This window comes from Python bivittatus, unplaced genomic scaffold, assembly GCF_059951505.1.
Source record: "Python bivittatus isolate LINGU-HERP-01145 unplaced genomic scaffold, Pbiv_v1 ctg000980_np1212, whole genome shotgun sequence".
Lineage (NCBI taxonomy): Eukaryota > Metazoa > Chordata > Lepidosauria > Squamata > Pythonidae > Python > Python bivittatus.
The window spans coordinates 61640697-61662035 of NW_028277125.1; the positions used below are offsets into that span (position 1 = coordinate 61640697).

Sequence of the window (21339 nt, forward strand, 5' to 3'; positions counted from 1 at the left end):
TCAAGTGCGGGGTTGGCTAGCCCCTTAGAGGCCTGGCATTGCTGCCCTAAACCATCAGCCTCCTGGACTTTTTCCTTCATCTTTTGTAACTGTGTATATAGGCTTTTAATTGCATATTTATTTATTGTTTTTAATGAGTTGTGAGCCGCCCAGAGTCCCCCATTGGGGGGAGGTGGGGGGGGATAAATTTAATAAATAAATAAATAAATATAATGGAGGAACTGACATGTTCTAACCTTACAGTTCCCAGGAATGCCCTGGGGCACCGCAGCAAACTCACATGGGTGCCACAGGATACCTTATTACTTAATAAACAGAATAGTTTGTGAATTTGTTGCTGCACCCTGAGGTGATGCAGTTTGGGGACCACCAGGGATGCGGTAAACTGAGAAAGTTTGGGAACCTCTGCTCTATCAAAACAGACATAGCACACCATATGGGCATACCTCAACCTATTCCAGAACTTGGGGGAGGGGGGGAAGGGGGAAAGAGGTTTTCAGAGATTGTTTAAAGGCTTGTAGGGTTGGGACAATCTGAACCTCTAGAGGGATGCTATTCCAAAGGGCCAGAGTCATACCAGAGTTGGTGTACTTCTTAGGTCCCATCAGATGTTACTACCTAATGACATGAAATGCAGCCACTTATTGGATCTTATGGGACAGGCAAAAATTATGGGAAAGAGAAACAGTGCCTCAGATAGCCAGTCCCTATGCCATGAATGGCTTTATAGGTGATGAGTATCCCTTTGAAGTATACCCAGAAGCTAACCAGTGCAGCTTGTGGAGCAGAGGTATTACATGGGTGTACCAACTTGTGCCCATAACTGCTCATGCCACTACATTCTGGCCCAGTTGTAGCTTCCCAATGTTTCCAAGGGAAGCCCCATTTAGAGTACATTGCAATAAGCTACTTCCAAGGTGACCAAGACATGAGTGACATAAGAAGGAACTCCCAGTCCAGGAAAGGGTGCAATTGATGATGAATCTGAGCAAAGGCCTTCCTTCTTTTGAGCAGGAGCTATGAGTCCAGGAAGACCGCAAATTGCACACCGTTATGCATGGGAAAGTCCCACTCCATTCAAAACCAAAAATAGAGAATGTCTAGCATTAAAACAATCATGCACCAGTAGCCATTCAGTTTTGTCAGGACTGAGTTTATGTGTGTTCCTCCCCATCCATATCCAAACAGCCTGTAGGCACTGGAACAAATTCTCAATAGCAATCCTTGATCAATCAGGATAAGTATCACCCCGTGCTGGTAGATGACCTCATCCAGTGGTTTCACGTAGATGTAAAACAAGAAGGGCAAGAGTGTCAAGCCCTGAGGCACCCCACAAACCAGGGGCTGGACATCTCCCCACTTGTCAAGACTGACTGCAACCAGCCATGGATAAAGGAGAATTACCATGCCATGCCCACCACTGCCAAATCCCACAGCTGATCCAGAAGAATACGTGATTGATGGTATCAAAGGCTTCTGAGAGATCAGGAAGAACCAGGACAATTGGACCACCTTCTTCCCAGCTCTGCCACAGGTCATAAACAATTACAATTAATGCTGTGTCTATACTATGCTCCAGCATGAAATTGGACTAATTCACTTCTTTCAGAGTCCCCTGGAGCTATATTTATAAAAGGTTCAGTATATTTATAACATATGCACAATACATGACAAGAACTCATTTAAATGCTACAGTGGGGCAAAAAAGTATTTAGTCAGCCACCAATTGTGCAAGTTCTCCCACTTAAAAAGATGAGAGAGGCCTGTAATTTTCATCATAGGTATACCTCAACTATGAGAGACAAAATGGGGGAAAAAATCCAGAAAATCACATTGTCTGATTTTTAAAGAATTTATTTGCAAATCATGGTGGAAAATAAGTATTTGGTCAGTATCAAAAGTTCATCTCAATACTTTGTTATATATCCTTTGTTGGCAATGACAGAGGTCAAACCTTTTCTGTAAGTCTTCACAAGGTTTTCACACACTGTTGCTGGTATTTTGGCCCATTCCTCCATGCAGATCTCCTCTAGAGCAGTGATGTTTTGGGGCTGTCGCTGGGCAACACGGACTTTCAACTCCTTCCAAAGGCTGTCCATGGGGTTGAGATCTGGAGACTGGCTAGGCCACTCCAGGACCTTGAAATGCTTCTTACGAAGCCACTCCTTCGTTGCCTGGGCAGTGTGTTTGGGATTATTGTCATGCTGAAAGACCCAGCCACATTTCATCTTCAATGCCCTTGCTGATGGAAGGAGGTGTTCACTCAAAATCTCATGATACATGGCCCCATTCATTCTTTCCTTTACACGGATCAGTCGTCCTGGTCCCTTTGCAGAAAAACAGCCTCAAAGCATGATGTTTCCACCTCCATGCTTCACAGTAGGTATGGTGTTCTTTGGATGCAACTCAGCATTCTCTCTCCTCCAAACACGACGAGATGAGTTTAGACCAAAACGTTCCACTTTGGTTTAACCAAATGACATTCTCCCAATCCTCTTCTGGATCATCCAAATGCTCTCTAGCAAACTTCAGACAGGCCCGGACATGTACTGGCTTAAGCAGGGGGACACATCTGGCACTGCAGGATTTGAGTCCCTGGCGGCATAGTGTGTTACTGGTGGTAGCCTTTGTTACTTTGGTCCCAGCTCTCTGCAGGTCATTCACTAGGTCCCCCCCTGTGGTTCTGGGATTTTTGCTCACCGTTCTTGTGATCATTTTGACCCCACGGGGTGAGATCTTGCATGGAGCCCCAGATCGAGGGAGATTATCAGTGGTCTTGTATGTCTTCCATTTTCTAATTATTGCTCCCACAGTTGATTTCTTCACACCAAGCTGCTTGCCTATTGCAGATTCAGTCTTCCCAGCCTGGTGCAGGTCTACAATTTTGTTTCTGGTGTCCTTCGACAGCTCTTTGGTCTTAGCCATAGTGGAGTTTGGAGTGTGACTGTTTGAGGTTGTGGACAGGTGTCTTTTATACTGATAACAAGGTCAAACAGGTGCCATTACTACAGGTAAAGAGTGGAGGACAGAGGAGCCTCTTAAAGAAGTAGTTATAGGTCTGTGAGAGCCAGACATCTTGCTTGTTTGTAGGTGACCAAATACTTATTTTCCACCATGATTTGCAAATAAATTATTTAAAAATCAGACAATGTGATTTTCTGGATTTTTTTTCTCATTTTGTCTCATAGTTGAGGTATACCTATGATGAAAATTACAGGCCTCCCTCATCATTTTAAGTGGGAGAACTTGCAGAATTGGTGGCTGACTAAATATTTTTTTGCCCCACTGTAAATGAGTAGGCCATATTCCTTTCCATAACTTCTTGAAAATAAATCCAATTTGAATATCTGGAGTTTTATTTCAAGTAAATATAAGAGAGCTTCATTGTATTATCTGATTCCATGCTATTTTCTGCCCTTTCCAAGGCATTTTAAAGAAATAACAACAAACAGTTCAATTTCATTGAAACAGGTTAATCCTTTCCTTCCCCACTTCAACTTCTTTTAGGGGCACTTCAGCCACCTAATCATATAACCTTTTTTGGCTGTTTTTTCCATGCTTTCCTCAATCCAATTTTATTAAACATTAGTTATATGCAAAAAAGAGCATTTCAACTCAGGAGCATTCTGGTTTTACCGTGAATGAACCAGATGAAGAATTCCAGTAATGGCTTGTGCCTTTATGTAAATGTATCATCCAGAACAGGAAGTGGTGCATGGTGTTCCAGATGCAGCCCAACTCTATTTTGCACATCTCTACTGAAAATATGTTGAGCACATTGTGCGAATCTCAACACATATGATTAGTTTACATTTATTTATTTACTAAATTTATATAGCCACCCATTTCACATGGGTGGCTAACATAATAAAACATACAATAACAAGATTCAATAAATAAACACAATTATGGTTCAGCATGCTCTATAAATCCAGGAAATTCACATATGCTGAAGGTTGATTTGCTTAAATATGGCAAAGATTGTATTTTTTTCACTAAAGTCTCAGAGTAGGATTGTTTTTCCTCTTTTGATTGCCTTCCACATGCATGATTTTGGTCACATTGATCTGGAAGGATCCTAGCTGCCCTAGAACACCTGAGGAATGGCATACATGCCTTCTTCGGCAGGTTTGGTGGAGAAGAGGACTCGCAGCATCTGAAAGTAGCAACTTATCCTCAGGGGAAAAAATGAATACAAAAGAGAAAGCCAAACTGTTCTAAGAGACAACTCATGTAAGAAAAGATATTCAATTAATTATAACCAGTATTATTTAATGTCTTCTACAATTCATCCAGAAAATGGGGCACCAGCATGGGGCAGTTCCAAATACAGGTTTCCCTTGCTTTATGCGAATTGCTATTATGTGATTGCTATTTTTTGTCCAAGGATTCACTTTAGGTGGAAAAAAATAGCTGTTATGCCATTTGTGCAGAGTTTGCACTAAAAGTTTGGAAACATGCCAAGCCTTCTGCCAAAATCCCTTGAACATTTTCCAGCCAAAATCCCTTTCTGCCCTCGCTCATTCATTTACCATTGGATTGTGTGGTTCTAGTGGCATGTCCTGTCTCCCACTTACTTCCATAGCTGCAATAGCCACTACTATTGCTGTACTGTAGAGTCAAAACAGCCATAAACATCTTGTCCAACCCCCTTACACAAAATGAAAAGGACCAGTACCTAACACTAGAAACTAATTTAGACGTACTATATCATGCGGAAGCTGGTGAAAGATCCTCAGTCCTAGAATGAGCTTTAACCAGGATGAATCTACTGCGTGCAATAAAATGAAGACAGCTAATAAAATTCAGAGCTTTGTCTTGCAATATAAACATTGCATTGGAATTCCAGATGAAGAAAGTGCTTTCCCTGTACATGGAACCCGAAACAAGGAAGAAAACATGTCTGAGTAATGTAGCGCTTAAGAATAAGGCTGTAAAATATTATGACAAATATATCAAAGCATTTGGGTTAAATGCCCAGCAAACCCCTTTCTTCTACTCTTGCATTACACGAACTCTCCACGGAGGGTTTTGGGGGAACATATACCATAAAGCAAGGGAAACCTCTATATTCCTATCTACAGGATTCGTTTCCTCTCCTCTTTTCCATACCTTTCAAATACCCCTGTAAAATATCACCTACGCTCCTAAGACCCCTCCTGTTCCCTTGCCTAGATGAATCCCCTGGGAAAGCATAGCGCGGCTAGTTGTGGCTAAAGGCGCGGAAAGGTGAAGCTGCGCGGGGCAGTTTCGGGCCCGGGAAGCGTCATCCTCGGGGGGGGGGAAGCGACTTTTCGGAGGAGGGGAAACGGGCCCTGCCAGCCCGAGGAAGGATGCTTAGCGGCGGCGCCGAGACAACCTCCTCGCCCGTCCACAGCGACTGCCTGGGTTTCCTATCCAGGCAGGGCCTCCCAATCCTGGCTCCGCCTGCACCACATGACCCCTCCGTTGCCTGCAAACTTTCTTCTTCTCCTTGTCCCGGGGCGGCCGCGACCGAGACTGGAAAATGGCGGCTTAGCAGCGTCGCCGCCGCCTCAGTCCCCGCCTCTCTGCGCCGGCTTTTCCCGACGGCTGGCGGGCTCGGGCTCCCCTCAGCTATGACGCGTTGGATACCCACCAAGCGCGAGGAGAAATACGGCGTGGGTGAGCGCTTTCTCTTTCCCTCTCCCTCCCGCGCGCCGCGCGGATCCCCCGCTCGTGGCGCGGCTGCCTGGCTGCTCCCGGCGAACTTCCACAGAAGTTGAGGCTGCGCGGCTGAGAAGCGCGTCCCGCAGCGACACCGAAATCCTCCTCATCTCCGCCGGGCAACGGACTCGCCCTTCATGCCTCTCCTGCGCGACGCCTCCCCTGAGGCGTTTTGGGAAGGGTCGAGGCCGGCGAGGGAAAGCGGCTTCTTCGCTTCTCAAAAGGCCCGCGCTGATGAGGGGATGGGGGACTGAGGGGCTGTTGTTTCGCTTTACTTCACATAAAGAGGCGCGCTTCCTCTTCCGAAAGCGACTTCTGTTTTCCTACCTCCTTTCTTCCCGAGCCTTTCTGGCGTCGTTTGGGGTCTCTCTTCTTTGGATCCCTTAGTCATGTAATTTTTTTTGTCTTTTTGTTGCTTTTCATTTAGCACGCCACCATCTCTTCCACGGGTTGTTGTTAGGGGAATCAAGTCCAACTGAAGTGTATTTTTCTGCCCTGCAAAATAGGACTCAGTTTCTCCCAACATCCTCATTACCCATTACCTGCTGAATTCTCCTTTTAAAAGAAAGGAAGTGGAAACTTCGTGTCCGCTGTTTTTAAATCTTCCTTCCTCAGACTTATTTTGATGTAGAGTACGTACATACATAGGGGATCTCTGTTGGATATTGCATCTTTTCTGTAAATCTGATGGATAATTGGTGCCATAAACTGAATCTGGAGTCAGACTTTTTAAAAATGTTCTTCTCTGCAAATTTCCTGCCAGTGGATTCTTTAAGTCCCTTTGCAGGATACACCAGTGTCTTTTAGGAACTCAGCCTGTCTTGTTAGTATATGGTTCAGTGTTGTAATGGGAAGCCAGGCAATTAGATTAACTGTCTTAAGCATAGGTATGCAAAATTATTCATTAGCATTGGGGCTCTTACTAGATTAATGAAACTTTAGTTGATTTATTGCATGATTTAAATAGTGGGTGAAATAAAATAAATCTGAATGAAATGGGTTTCTTCTGTTAAGGTGACAGTTATATCAGATGCTACCTCAGAAGTAGCATTCTCAGCTGTGTGTGAAAAAAGGAATGTTTCATCTAAGGGAGGGTTTGCCAGATACAGAGTTGTAAATCTGGCAGTGCAGGGGTACATCATTATAATTCCAGAGCTGTGTGCATAGATCATACTAAGCTGTGTTTCGTTGAATAATCCAAAATTGGTTAGGTTTATAATCCTGATTTGCAAAATACTGTTCTTATATTTGCAGTTTGAATAACAAACAGCCAGCAATATTTAGATTGACATATGTTTTCAGTCTGTGTGGTTAATAAATGTGTTATTCATATCCAGAAAATTGGTTAATTTATTAAATCACAATTAAATTCACAATGGACAAGTATATCTTGAGAGCATAGTTTGTGGTTTTCTAGATGTGGCTGTGCTACATTTTTTCAGTATTCCTCACTATTGCCATACTTACTTGCCAACTTTTGAAGAAATGCACATTGTGCCCACCTCTGTGATATATCCAACTAGCTTATAAAGAAACTATTCTTAGTTTCTGATGCTTTTTTCCAAAGTTAAGTAGCAAAATAATAGCAGTAGGATGTTGGGGGTGCGGAAAGAGAAATGCAGAATTGTTTATTTTCTACTCTCATGCAACATTTGCAGTTACTCAACTTGAACTGTTCTTTTTTCTTTTTTCCTTCTTTTTCTGCCCATGTGTCTGCTTTATATATGTGGGCTTTGAATGAACTCATGTTAGGAAAGAAGTACAGCTCCTGTATTTGTATATAAAACAAAGATTAAGCATCAGATTTTGAAGCTATTAATAGGATAGAAGAATAGCTCCAAAATCTGATACTTAATCCTTGTTTTTTTTAACAACATGCATTATCTGTATGTTATCTAATTTCACCCATATTAGGATTGTTGGAAAGAGAATTGAAATAATGTGCATGAAGTTACACAACAATGTTCAGTATTTATATTATTGGTAAAAAAAAGCACATAATGCTAAATAAACTACTGTCTTCATGGTGAAAATGCATCATTTGTGGTTTTGTTTCAGGTAATACCTTATAATGTCTTATACAGAAAAAAACTATCCTATCTATTCGTTGCTTTTCTCTAGCTTGGTTCACTAAGACTAAACTGCTATTAGGCCTATGAGATCTGGACAACAAATATCCAGAGAGCCACTTGAATGGCAGCAAAAAGAAACTGAAAATTCAAACTCTGCTGTTGTCTAATAGTTGTCAGCACAGATCTGATAGCCCTAACTAACTATCAACCCTAATAATAGTTTTGATTATAGTATTTGGCTTAGAATGTTGTGTCATGCTATACATTATTATTTATGCAATCACATGTTTTGTAAATCCATTATAGTTTATTTTATAAATTATTATAAGCAAACCAAAGAGTGAATGGGCCCACATGCCATGCTAACCCACATTATATGGAATAAGCCACATTTGGAAAATTCATTCTTGTTAAGTCTAGATAAAAGAAACTACATTACCGTTCAGTGTGATAGGTAAAAGTATATTGAATGGCTCATATGTGCCAGGAATCATATTTAAATTATCTGGCTGCATGGGCAGGGGCCTCTGCAAATTATAATGAACTATACATCGTGGTTTCAAAATGCAAGCTCTACCTCTTAAGTACTTGAATAGATTGTTACCCATATTTTAATCTGCTGTCTTGCTTGAACCCAGTCCATGTGATTAGTCTATAGTTCATTTTGTTGTGTGAACTCAAAACACTATGCAAGCTCTACCTCTTAAGTACTTGAATAGATTGTTACCCATATTTTAATCTGCTGTCTTGCTTGAACCCAGTCCATGTGATTAGTCTATAGTTCATTTTGTTGTGTGAACTCAAAACACTGAGTTGATTGAAACCATGAATAAACTTATCCTTTCAGTTCTTCATTCTCTGATCGGAAATGGTGAATCCCAAATAGTTCAGAAGTGATGGAGAGCATGCTGCTGGAATGTAGTGTTTTTATAAGGCAATAAGATATCCTGATAATCTGTGAACAGAGGCTGGTTCTCTAAATAATGTCATTACACAACTCCTGTTTCTCATTTAACTTGATAGATTGCCCCCTCATCCATATTATCTTCTTGGCTGCAAATCCTGTATGGATTCTAATAACATAGACTTCACTTCATGTGCTCTAATTGCAGGGAATTGGTAGATCTGTACCTCATTTATCCAATCTAGATTCAGTCCTGAAGTTCAGATGTCTGTTACTGCTTTCACTTGATTAAATGAAGAATTAATTATACACTGACATTGTTTTCTGGTTATTGACAGGAAACTTTACTTACTTGTATAGTTGGATCTTTGTGGTACTTACTGCTTCTATCATATCTATCCAGAATTAATTTTGAGGCAATATTTTTACAAAATATTCTGCCAGCTTTAGAGTATCCACGAATTTTTCATCAGACAAAATTAAGGGGCCCACATTTTTGTGAGCCAATAGACCCATCTGAGAGCATGTTGTGGCTAATCATACAAAATGATTACCCTAGTGATTATACTTACTTATAAAATATCTAATTACCAGTTTACCTTTGTTATTTTTCCTAGGAATATAAGCACACTTCCAAACAAGATTTTGGCTATTGCTATCCTTCATTTTTTAAAATGTAGATGAAACTGTAGTTGGTACTTTGACTTAGAGGTAAACTGTCACCTTGTCAAGTTTGTGGATGATACTAAACTATTCAGCGTTGTAAAATCAAGTGGTTAGGAGGAGCTGTAGAAGGATCTTTTTAAGCTTGGTGAATGGTCAACCAAATGGCTAACATGGTTCCATTTAAGTAAGTGAAACATGATGCATATTGGGGCATTAAACACGAACATACACTGATGGGGCTTTAGTTGTCTAATCAACCAGTAAAAAGATCTTGGGATTATAATGGATAATGAAGATGTAAACTGGGAGGGAGTGGCAGCTGTGAAAAAGGCAAATTCCATCCTAGGGATCATTAGGAAAATGGCTGAAAACAAAAATGTCAGCTTTGTAACATACAGATAGTTCTGGTTCCCACATCTGAAAATTATAATAGACCTGAAAAAAACAGAACAAGGCAGTAGAAATGATCAGGGGATCAAACCCTTTTCCCTATAAGAAAAAGCTAGGACATTTGGGACTCTTGCTTAGAAAAAAGGTGATTGAGGGAATATATGACTGAGGTGCATAAAATCATTCATGCTATGAAGAAAATGGATGGGTGAAATTTTCCTTCATCACTTAAAAACACTAGGTCCAGGGGTCATCTGATGAAGGTAGAAGGAAATTTAGAAAAAATACAAGAAAGCACTTCTTCACACAGCACATACTTAAGCTATGGAATTCATTACAAGATATAGTGATAATCACTAACTAGGCAAATTAGATAACTTCATGACCCATTAGGACTATCGGTCTTGAATATTCACTATTGTGTCTGGATTTGGGGCAGCATACCTCCAAATATCAATTACAGATGAAATAATGATGTCTCCATCTCCTGCTTATAAATATCCCAGTGGTATTTGATTGGTCACTGCAAGAAACAAAAAGAGAACTAAGATGGGCCTTAGCTTGATCCAGCAGGCCTATTTATATGTTTACTTAGCAGCATGCCTATTTCCATTTTTTAATTAAAATAATCTCTCCAAAATAAAAATCAGATGGGATGGGGAGCTTGGCTAGTACCTCCAGAAGCTACTACAGGTGGTCCTTGCTTAGCAATGGTAATTGGGACTGGAATTTCTGTCGCTAAGTGATGTTGTAAAGTGTGGCGTCATGTGACTGCACTGCTTAGCAACAGCAGTTCTGGCAGTCCTTAGTTACTGTTTTGCGAGGACTGCGCGGGTCGTTAAGTGAGGACCTCACATGATTGTGACTTCCGACTTCCTGCCGGCTTCCCCATTGATTTTGCTTGACCGAAGCCGGCACGGAACATTGACTTAAGTTGGCAGGGAATGTTGCAAATTGCGATCATGTGACCACAGGATGCCACAACAGTCAGAAGTCTCGGCTGGTTGCCGAACACCCAGATCGCGATTACATGACTGCGGGGGCACTGTGATGGCTGGAACTTCAAGGACCAGTCATAACTACCACTCATTCAGTGCCACTGCAAGTTTGAACTGTCGCTGAACAAGTGGTTGTTAAACAAGGACCACCTGTACACTGGGAATCAAGGAACAAGATGGTTGAATTCCCAATATGCCTGGAATGTTACAGGTTGGAGAGTGATCATTGTGACCTGATGAGGAGAAAGAGAAATTTGGAACATTTTTGAAACTCTTATGCGGGGGAGGGACTGCACAGGCTATTTATCCTACTAGTTACTTTTCACACGACCCTTTTTCATATAGAATTGAGACATGATAGCCTGCAAGTTATAGAAAAATAAAGCAAAACAAAACAGTGTGCAGTGCTTTGGATTTGAAAGGAAAGGGTGCTTTGGAGCACACAGGAGTGTAAACATAGCACCTATCTATAACCCATTAAAGCAGTTGTGCCTTTTCCCAGGATTGCATAGCAGTTGTGGAGGAAACTGCACAGCTTTTAATACAAAACTCCCTTGATTTCTGTGATGACAAAGGTACACATATGGTAGTTGATATGAATTACGTTCCAAAATAATTGAATATTTTAACAGTCCTTCATGTTTTTGTCTTAGCTTAGTACTCACTGTTTCTCTATTAGAATTTAATTAGTGTTTGAGAGAAAAAGTGAGAGATTTATGAAATTTATATTCTGCAGAGATGTTGTTTTCTAGGAAATATTCTTCGCTTCTTTTACTGTACTTCAATCTGATTAATATTCATGTGCCTGCTAGTTCTTTCTGAAACAAGCATATTAGAATATAAATATCTAAGAAGTAAACTTTCTTTGTAGAATAAATTCTGAGTAAGATTGCACTATATTAGGGATTACTCCTTTAACATTACCTGGTGCTGTGGTTGTTTTGCTTGTTTCTGACTGTATGATATGTATGCTTGGCATTGTGGTTTGGAAATCCTGAGTTATGGCTTAGCGTCATGTATGAATGTCACCAGTTGAGTTTTTAAAAAGGTGGTTACATTGTAGTTTAGTGTTATATGCACATTCAGAAATAGAATTGCATTGATTATCTAAAATTTGTTCACTATTTTGGAACTGCAGTAACAATTGTTATGACAGACTAGAAAGTGACAGACATCTTGTCTGTCAATATTCTCTATTGAAACTTTATATAATTGACTTATCTGTGCTGCCAGTGAAGACTGGGGATATGCTTATTCAATTGCATTTCTGAATAAAAAGATTCTACTAGGCTATGGTTTATTTAACTATGGTGTATTGAATACATCATATTTGACTAGATTCATTTGTTATGCTAGATCATAAACCATGCTTTACAAAGCTGAACTGGATGGGCTAACACACTGTATTAAATCCAAAACAAACTACTTTACAGTGTGATATGTGAAGCCAGTTCAACATCTGAACTATATAGCTATGCAGTGTCACATTTGGCAGATAGACCATGTTTCATACAAAGCTATAACATGGTTTGTTTGGTTTCGACTTAGCATATTGTACAAAACCAGGTAATCGTGGTTTAGTCAGTACATTTGATTAAAGAAACCATGGCTTAGCGCAGTAAGAACTAGACCATTGTGTCTTGACAGATGGGCAGGTTAATTCACTTGATTATAACATGGAACTTATAGAAGCTCATTGATAAACTACTTCTCTTTGCAGGGATGTTACAACAGCTGTTTTCATAGCAGTGATTGTAGTTTCAGTTGGGGTATTCTTCCTGGTCCTGAACATGTGAGGCTCAACCCTCATATGAAACAAACAGCTTTTTATTCAGTGTAATTTACAAGCAGTGCCTCGTTCTACTTTAGAAGAGGTATTTTGCATAATTTGTACATCTCAGAATTGTAAATAGGGCATTTTGCCCTGACGCTGTAGTATGTATAGATAATTTCTGTTCTATAAATCATTTAAATCCCAGAAAGAGATTCTTGATTTAAAATTACACTTTGCTGTTATACTTGGCATGATTCTTTATGACATAGGAGTATTGCTGTATCTCTAGTGTCTTATATGGTAAAAACTGTACATGGGTTAACTAGGTTTTTAATGTGGGATTGCAAATTATTAGTGTAAAATAATTTCAGTCAATCCAGATAAACAAGTTACTGTATCACGCAAGGATGCGTCCAAATCTTTTAGCTTCATTTGAATGAAATGAATTAAAGAGGAACAGACAAGGATCAGTATAATAAACCACTATTTTATATGCAAGATGGGCAGCATCTCACAAAGAGACAGGCTTTAAACTAAATCAGGAAGAGCTGGGAGACCAATATCAAGAAGCACACTCAAAGAATAATCCCAAAGGCAGTAAACCTTACAGCAGGAAGGAAGTAGTAAGAAGGAAGGAGTGCTCAGGAATACCCCAGGAGATGCAGCAGGCAAACCTAAGAAGGGTGGCACTAAAGGACTCAGATCCTTTACACTAGTGCTCAGAGTATGGGAAACAAACAGAGAGCTTGAAGTCCTGGTACAGGGTGGCAAATACGACATTGTTGATATTGCTGAAATCTGGTGGGATGGAACTCATGGTTGGAATATAGTACTGGAAGTATATATATATTTTCAAAAGAAACTGAACTGAACTAGTCAGATTAGTATTCTAGATTTCAAGAGAGCTGACTTCAATGAGGTAAATGGAAAAAGTAGGAAGGATTCAGTAGATTAGATAAGGGAAAAACAGTGTGCGTGGGGGTAGGAAATTCTGAAAAATTAGATAATTAAGGCCCAAAAGAGAAAGAAAAATGGGAGACATTTAATGAGACTGGTGTGGTTGCATAAAAATCCCTGTAATAAACTGAGAAACAAAAAGGACTGTTTAAAAAAATGGAAAGTATAAAACAAAAGAAGAATATCAGGAAATAGCCAAAATCTGTAAGGATAAGATCAGGAACACTAAGGCTCAGAATGAGTTGAGGCTTTCAATGAATGCCAAAAATAACAAAATAAACAGTTTATTTGGGTATATGCGGAACAAGAGGAAGATCTTGGTCCACTGGCTTGAGAAGATGGCAAGATGGTGACAGACAACAGGGAGAAGTCTGAACTGCTTAATTTCTATTTTGCATTTTTTTTTTTTTTTTGCGAAGGGAAAAGTGGTCCAAACTGCCGGAAACTGCATCACAGAGAGCAGGAGAGAAATGCAGGTCAAAATAGGCAAGGAAGTGGTGAGAGAACACTAGCTGCTTTGAATGAATTCAGGTTGCCAGAATTCTGAAGTACCAGAAGAGTTAGCATTCCAGTCTTTTAAAAGGGGGAAAAAATGGACCAGGAAACTGCAAATCAGTCAGCTTGACGTTGATACCTGGAAAAATCCTAGAAAAGATAATTAAGCAGCAGGTTTGCAAGCACTTAAAGAGGAACAAGGGGATTACTAGAAGCTAGTGTGAATTTCTTAAGGACATGTTATGCCAGACTAATCTTATTTTTTTAATTTTTTTTTGACAAAGTGAATGCATTAGTAGACAAAGGAATGATCAGGATATTGTACACCTAGACTTCAGTAAAGTATTTGATAAAGCTGACCATAGTTGATTCCTTGATAAAATGGAGCAATGTTGGATGGTCCCACTGCCACATAGATTTTAGTTGGTTGAACAATTGACCCAACCAATGGTCCTTAATTAATCTATGGAGGTATCCAGTTGGATATCTCACTGTTCTGTCCTGGGCTCAGTGTTCTTTAACATATGAATGATTAGATGAGAGGATACAAGGGATAATCAGCACATTTACAAACAACACAAAGCTGGAAGGAATTGATAACATCTCAGAAGATGGCTCAAGGTTCAAAAGAAACTTGTTAAACTTGAACATTGGGCCTTTTCCATCAAAATGCAGTTCAGTGGCAAGAAATGTAGGGTTCTGCACTTAGGAGAAATCAGATGTACAGGTACAATAATAGGTGGTACCTATTTCAGCAATAATACTTGTGAGAAGGATCTGGGTGTCTTGGTAGACAACAGATTAAGCATGAGTCAGCAGTGTGCTGCAGCAGCCAAAAGAGCCAGTGCAATATTGGGCTGCATCAGTAGAGGTATAATATGCGTTCATAGGAAGTGATAGTTTTGCTCCATGCTTCACTGGTCAGACACTACCTGGAATACTGTCTAGTTTTGGTTGACACAGAACAAGAAGAATGCTGAGGAACAGGAGAGAGTGCAGAGAAGAGCAACAAAGATGATGAGGGGCTTTGTCAGTCCTTTGACATAGACCAGTTCAGACATAGACTCCACAAGACATACTGGAATTCGGCTTTATTGATATAGGTTAGAGCAGGGGTTGGCAAACTTTCTGTAAAGGGACAGATTCCACTTCTCTGCCTCTGTGGGTGTGGCTGGCAGGTCTGAGGGCTAAAGAGGCAGCTGATAGGCTGCGGCCACCACCCAGTATGCCCCACTACTGCCCCTCACCCTGGCAGCTTGGCTGAGGCTTGGGCCTGGTGTTCTGCTGCCTGCCTGCCCGGCCATCCATTCTTAGCTTGAGGACTATATAAAAACAGGTGGCAGGCTGGATTGGATCCAGGGGCTGTAGTTTGCCAACCCCTGGGCTAGAGCAACAGAATCTTAAAAGCTTGACAGCATTTTCCTTTCCCTCCCTCTTATATGAAAGAAAGTCAAAGTGGGGTCACTTTAAGTTTTTTTTTCTAATGTCTTCTTCCTTTCAGAGACTTAATTCATGTTTTGCTAACTGCTGTCACCACTTTGCTTCTCCAGGGTTATCTCTGGTTCTCTAAAGGCTTGGAGGCTGAAACCTGTGAAGAATGGTTAAAGGAACTAGTTATGTTTAGCTAAAGAAGAGAAGACTAAGGGGAGACATAATAGCAGTCTTCCATACTTGAAGGGCTATCACAGGGAAGAGAATGTGGATTCATTCTCCATAGTGCCTGAGGGTAGAACCAATGGGAGGCAGCTTTACAGAGAGAGATCCAAACTCTAAATAAGGAGTAATTTCCTGATAATGAGAACTATTAAGCACTGGAACAGCCTGTCTCCTGGTATTGTTGACGCTCTGTAACTGGAGGATTTCAAAGAAAGGTTGGACAGTAATCTGGGATGGTGTGAGGATTCCTGCCCTGGGCAGGGGATTAGACTAAAAGACCTCCAAGATCTCTTCCAACCCTATGATTTTATAATTCTATGTAATAATATTTGGATAATTCTGTTGTTTTATCCAGTTGGGTACTGAGTTGGAGTAGAATTTTTTAATTGAATATATATGGGGAACAGACATGGAACAGAAGGACAGAAATATCATTAACATTGGGCATAAAATAATAACTGAGTTTCAGTAGTATCATTTTTATTGGATATAGATTGTGGGACACATACCATGCTTTAAAAAGCTAGAAAATTCAGCTGTATGAACTTTGAATAATATGTCATTAAAACTAAGTATATTTGGGTTGTGTTTCACTTAAAAACAATGTTAAGCTTGCAGCGGAATAGTTCAGTGTGTTTATTTTATTGTAATGGAAATGTTGTCTATTGTCCAGTGAACTTGAAAAAAGTAGCACTCATTATAATAGCTTTTTTTTACAATAGCTGTGAATGATGATCATGTCCAACAATATGGCATGCCTCTAATGAATTTCAAGGGTGTGGGAGTTGGAAATAAACGTATTGTTGCTAACAGAGAGGAGAAGAGCAAAGTGAATATAGACATTATCATTTTCTTGCAACCGATAGTTTTGAAATCTGGTTCTTTTGTTTTCTGCCTCACTGTATTTTTCTTTTAAGGGTGACTCAGTGAGACTTATTTCTGAGTGAATATGTATAGAGTTCTACTGATAATGTGGTAAATTTACATGTATTATATGCACGTTACAAGGTGGCTAGGTACTATTACTGATGACAGAAGCAAGCACTTACATGAACTCAGAAATAGTTACTGAGAGACAACCCCGAAAAAATGCTATAAGCTTTTGAATAGAAGAAAGCTCCAAAGTCATGTACAAATTTAATTTTGGAATACATAATTATATGTAAATAGAGTACAGGTAGTCCTTCTTTAACAACCCTAATTGGGACTAGAATTTCCATCGCTAAGCAAAATGGTTTTTAGGCAAAACATCACATGACTGCACCGCTTAGCGATGGCAGTCCCAATCGTCCTGGTTGTGGTTGTTAGGCCAGGACCTCATGCTTCTCCTGCCCTGCCACGCTCACCTCTGCTTCAACTCCCTCCACGTGCCTATCTCCCCTCATCTCTGCCCTTTTGGCTACCCTGCACTCTACCACCCCTGCTGCCTTGCACCCCCGCCACCCTGCACTCCACCCTGCACCCCACTGCCCTGCATATTGCCGTCCCTTGCCTCTCCCAGCTGACCTTTGCCATCCTCCTCCCGCTGCTGATGAGGCACATACGGCCTGATCCTTGCAAGGCTTCTGGAAGTCTGTGCACAGCCTCGAGAAGGCCTCACAAGGCCGGCAGCTGCCTTGTGAAGGGCCAGGCTGGGTGCACCTCATCAGCAGCGGGAGGAAGAAGACAGCAAAGGTCAGCTGGGGCGGCAGAGTGCAGGGTGGCGGATATGGGGGAGTGCAGGGCAGAGTGCAGGACAGGGGTGGCAGGAGCACTGGAGGGCAGGTTGCCAAAATGGCAGAGATGGGAGGGAGGTAGGCGGGTGAGGGGAGTTGAAGTGCACCATGCGGTTGTAAATGCAGGTGGGCTGCCAAGTGTCCGAATTTTGATCGCGGTGGTGCTGCAATGGCTATAACTTCAAGGACTGGTCATAAATACCATTGGTTCAGCATGGTCATAACTTTGAATGGTCACTGAATGAACAGTCATTAAGTGAGGACTACCTGTAATATATGGTCCCACAAAATAAGTCAAGTGCAGATTTGGAACAGGTTTGAATTGCAGCAATTCTGGAAGTTGTTACTTGGAAAAAATATTAGTGATAAACATAATTAGCTCAAGAGTAATTCAAGGGGTGCTTAAAAAGAAATATCTTCTTAACTTCACTGATTAGTTGCAAGAAATTTAACTGAGGTATTTTGTTTAACTGAAAAAAAATGTTACAGGAATAAGATTTTGCCCCAAGCATTAAATATAATTTCTGGAGATCTTCTGGTAGAAAATTTAGAGAGATAGGTAATTTATAGTATTAGTCTTTTCAAAGTATACATTTTGTTGAAGAAGAGTTAAGGATGCTGAAAATCTGACCATTCTAACAATGGTTTATGCAAGTTGTGGAACTCTTTATAAATGAAACATTTTTGAAGGTTCTTTCTTAGAATATGTAACAAATACAGTTGTCCTTGTTTAGCAACTGCCTTGGACAGTGACCGTTTGGAGTTAACGGCAGTGATGAAAAAGTAACTTTGTGACCAATGCCCGCATTTATGACTTTTGCAGTGTCTCTCTTTCGGTCATGTGTTCGCCATTACAGTCAGTTAATATGCATTGTCCTGTGCCTTACCCTTTTTTTTTTTTCTTTTTTACCCCTCTCACAGAGGAGAAATATTGCTGAAACAATCTTTTCCTGAGCTGCTTTTATCTATGGCACAGCAAGCCCTAAAAAGTGCTAACTGGAAGGTAACAAGCTCAGCTCTGGGACCTTAATTAGTTGATTAGAATCCTCCCACTGGCTAACAGCTGCTGCCTGAAATTGATAAGGCCCTAATCAGTTTCATATTAAAGGTGGTGCTAACACATTCCTTTCCATGTGCATTCCCCATTGTGTGCCTGCTTATTCTCTTGTAATTCCTTCCTCTCCAATGAATGTAAATACAAACATCAGTTCTTTTCTTACTAATTATCCCAGCACCAAGGTGAGCATTCCAAAGGGCAGGGGAGTGGGGAAAAATGGCTATGATTTGCCCTTTTACCTGGCTTCCTCATGACTTGGGTTCTGGAAAATTACCTGCCATTTGGACTGGTGGTTTGGGGTTGTATCCTTCTGATGCTGTAAAATAAAGGAAAGCTGAAGTAAAATCATGAGCATAGTTGCAATCATGTGATTTTTCCCTTAGTGACTGCTTCACTTAACAACCAATTTGCTGGTCTCAATTGTGGTCACTAAGTGAGGACTACTGTAACGTTCAATGGCTACTTACCAGTGCTAATGCACTGTTGCTAATATTGATTATATTCTACAGGTGAAACTCGAAAAATTAGAATATTGTGCAAATGTTCATTTATGTCAGTAAGGCAACTCAAAAGGTGAAACCAATATATGAGATAGACGCATTACATGCAAAGCGAGATATGTCAAGCCTTACTTTGGTATAATTGTGATGATTATGGCGTACAGCTTATGAAAACCCCAAATTCACAATCTCAGAAAATTAGAATATTACATGACATCAATAACACAAGGATTGGAAATAGAACAGTATCGGACCTCTGCAAAGTATAAGCATGCATATGTACTCAGTACTTGGTTTGGGCCCCTTTTGCAGCAATGACTGCCGCAATGCGGCGTGGCATGGATGCTATCAGCCTGTGGCACTGCTGAGGTGTTATGGAAGACCAGGATGCTTCAATAGCGGCCTTCAGCTCCGCTGCATTGTTCGGTCTCATGTCCCTCATCTTTCTCTTGGCAATGCCCCATAGATTCTCTATGGGGTTCAGGTCAGGCGAGTTTGCTGGCCAATCAAGCACAGTAATCCCATGGTCATTGAACCAGGTTTTGGTACTTTTGGCAGTGTGGGCAGGTGCCACGTCCTGCTGGAAAATGAAGTCAGCATCCCCATAAAGCTCATCTGCAGAAGAAAGCATGAAGTGCTCCAAAATCTCCTGGTAGACGGCTGCATTGACCCTGGACTTAATGAAGCACAGTGGACCAACACCAGCAGATGACATGGCTCCCCAAATCAACACAGACTGTGGAAACTTCACACTGGACTTCAAGCATCGTGCATTGTGTGCCTCTCCATTCTTCCTCCAGATTCTGGGTCCTTGGTTCCCAAATGAGATGCAAAAGTTGCTCTCATCAGAAAAGAGGACTTTGGACCACTGGGCAACAGACCAGTTCTTTTTTTCTGTAGCCCAGGTAAGACGCTTCTGACGTTGTTTGTTGTTCAGGAGTGGCTTGACAAGAGGAATACGACATTTGAAGCCCATGTCCAGGATCCGTCTGTGTGTGGTGGCTCTTGATGCACTAACCCCAGCCTCAGTCCACTCCTTGTGAAAGTCCCCAACACTTTTGAATGGCCTTTTCCTGACAATCCTCTCCAGGCTGCGGTCATCCCTGCTGCTTGTGCACCTTTTTCTACCACACTTTTCCCTTCCACATAACCTTCTATTGATGCGCTTTGATACAGCACTTTGGGAACATCCAACCTCTTTTGCAATTACCTTTTGGGGCTTTCCCTCCTTATGGAGGGTGTCAATGATGATTTTCTGCACAACTGTCAGGTCAGCAGTCTTTCCCATGCTTGTGATTCCTACTGAACCAGCCTGAGAGACCATTTAAAGGCTCAGGAACCCTTTACAGGTGTAATGGATTCATTAGCTGATTAGAGTGGGACACTTTGAGCCTAGAATATTGAACCTTTTCACACTATTCTAATTTTCTGAGATTGTGAATTTGGGGTTTTCATAAGCTGTATGCCATAATCATCACAATTATACCAAAGTAAGGCTTGACATATCTCGCTTTGCATGTAATGCGTCTATCTCATATATTGGTTTCACCTTTTGAGTTGCCTTATTGACATAAATGAACATTTGCACAATATTCTAATTTTTTGAGTTTCACCTGTATATTATATTCAAATCTGTTTCAAATCTGTGCTTGGCAATACATATTAAGATTTTGATCTTAAATTTATTAGCTAGACATGAGGGAAATCCAGCTATTCACTATGTAAGTGTATGATTACTTAAAGCTTTATTAATTTCACAAATTAATTGGCATGATATAAAGAGTGAATTTAACAAACAATGAAGAACTCCAATGATGGCCATCTGACTTTCATTGAAATTACATACGTGAAAATGCCAGTATAGAATAATATGATTGATGTGATGTAATGGTATGTGGGAAAGACCTTGGGAGATGGGGGGAAGAGATGCTGCCTAGGGAACGGTCAGATAAGAGACAGCATAGCCTGCAGCTGCAAAATGGGCAGGGTAAGAGGCTCAGATAGTTTTTTGGGCTGTAAAGGAGACGACAGGAGAATTGTACTTTCAGACTTGCAAGATTCAGACTTGTAAAGATGTAGCTTTACAATAAAGTAGAATTAGCTTATCTGGTCATGTTTCCTGTCTGGTCTACTTGGTAAGGCTGACATCAATCTCTTCCCCATTCCCCCGTCTCCCAGGGTCTTTCCCACATACCAATACATGTGAGCAGGAGCTGGCCATATTACTAAATCTGGGCTGAGCTGTAAACAGTTCAGCATATTTCTAGCATAACTGACCAACACTCTCCTTTTCTTTGGGTATTGGGATAGGAGCCCACCAGATTTTTTCTCCACTTTTTCAGGGAATTCCCAAACATAAATCACCAGGAATACCTATAGCCTTTAGGTGTTTATATCATATACACTAGGTAAAGAGACATTCACCCTGTTCTTGCTATTCCCCACCTTTTGGCAAACAGGTAGTATGATG

General features: G+C 40.7%; 1 protein-coding gene across 2 annotated transcripts in view; it reads left to right on the forward strand.

The window, feature by feature from the left end:
* The first annotated feature begins 5257 nt into the window (after window positions 1-5257).
* The window catches only part of DOCK1 (dedicator of cytokinesis 1), a 458761-nt gene continuing 442679 nt past the window's right edge, over window positions 5258-21339 (forward strand). For both annotated transcript variants that reach the window (XM_088132121.1, XM_088132122.1), the window contains exon 1: window positions 5258-5643. In XM_088132121.1, the coding sequence (XP_087988247.1) occupies window positions 5334-5643 (310 nt within the window). In that variant the 5' untranslated portion in view covers window positions 5258-5333. The remainder of the gene's footprint in view (window positions 5644-21339) is intronic.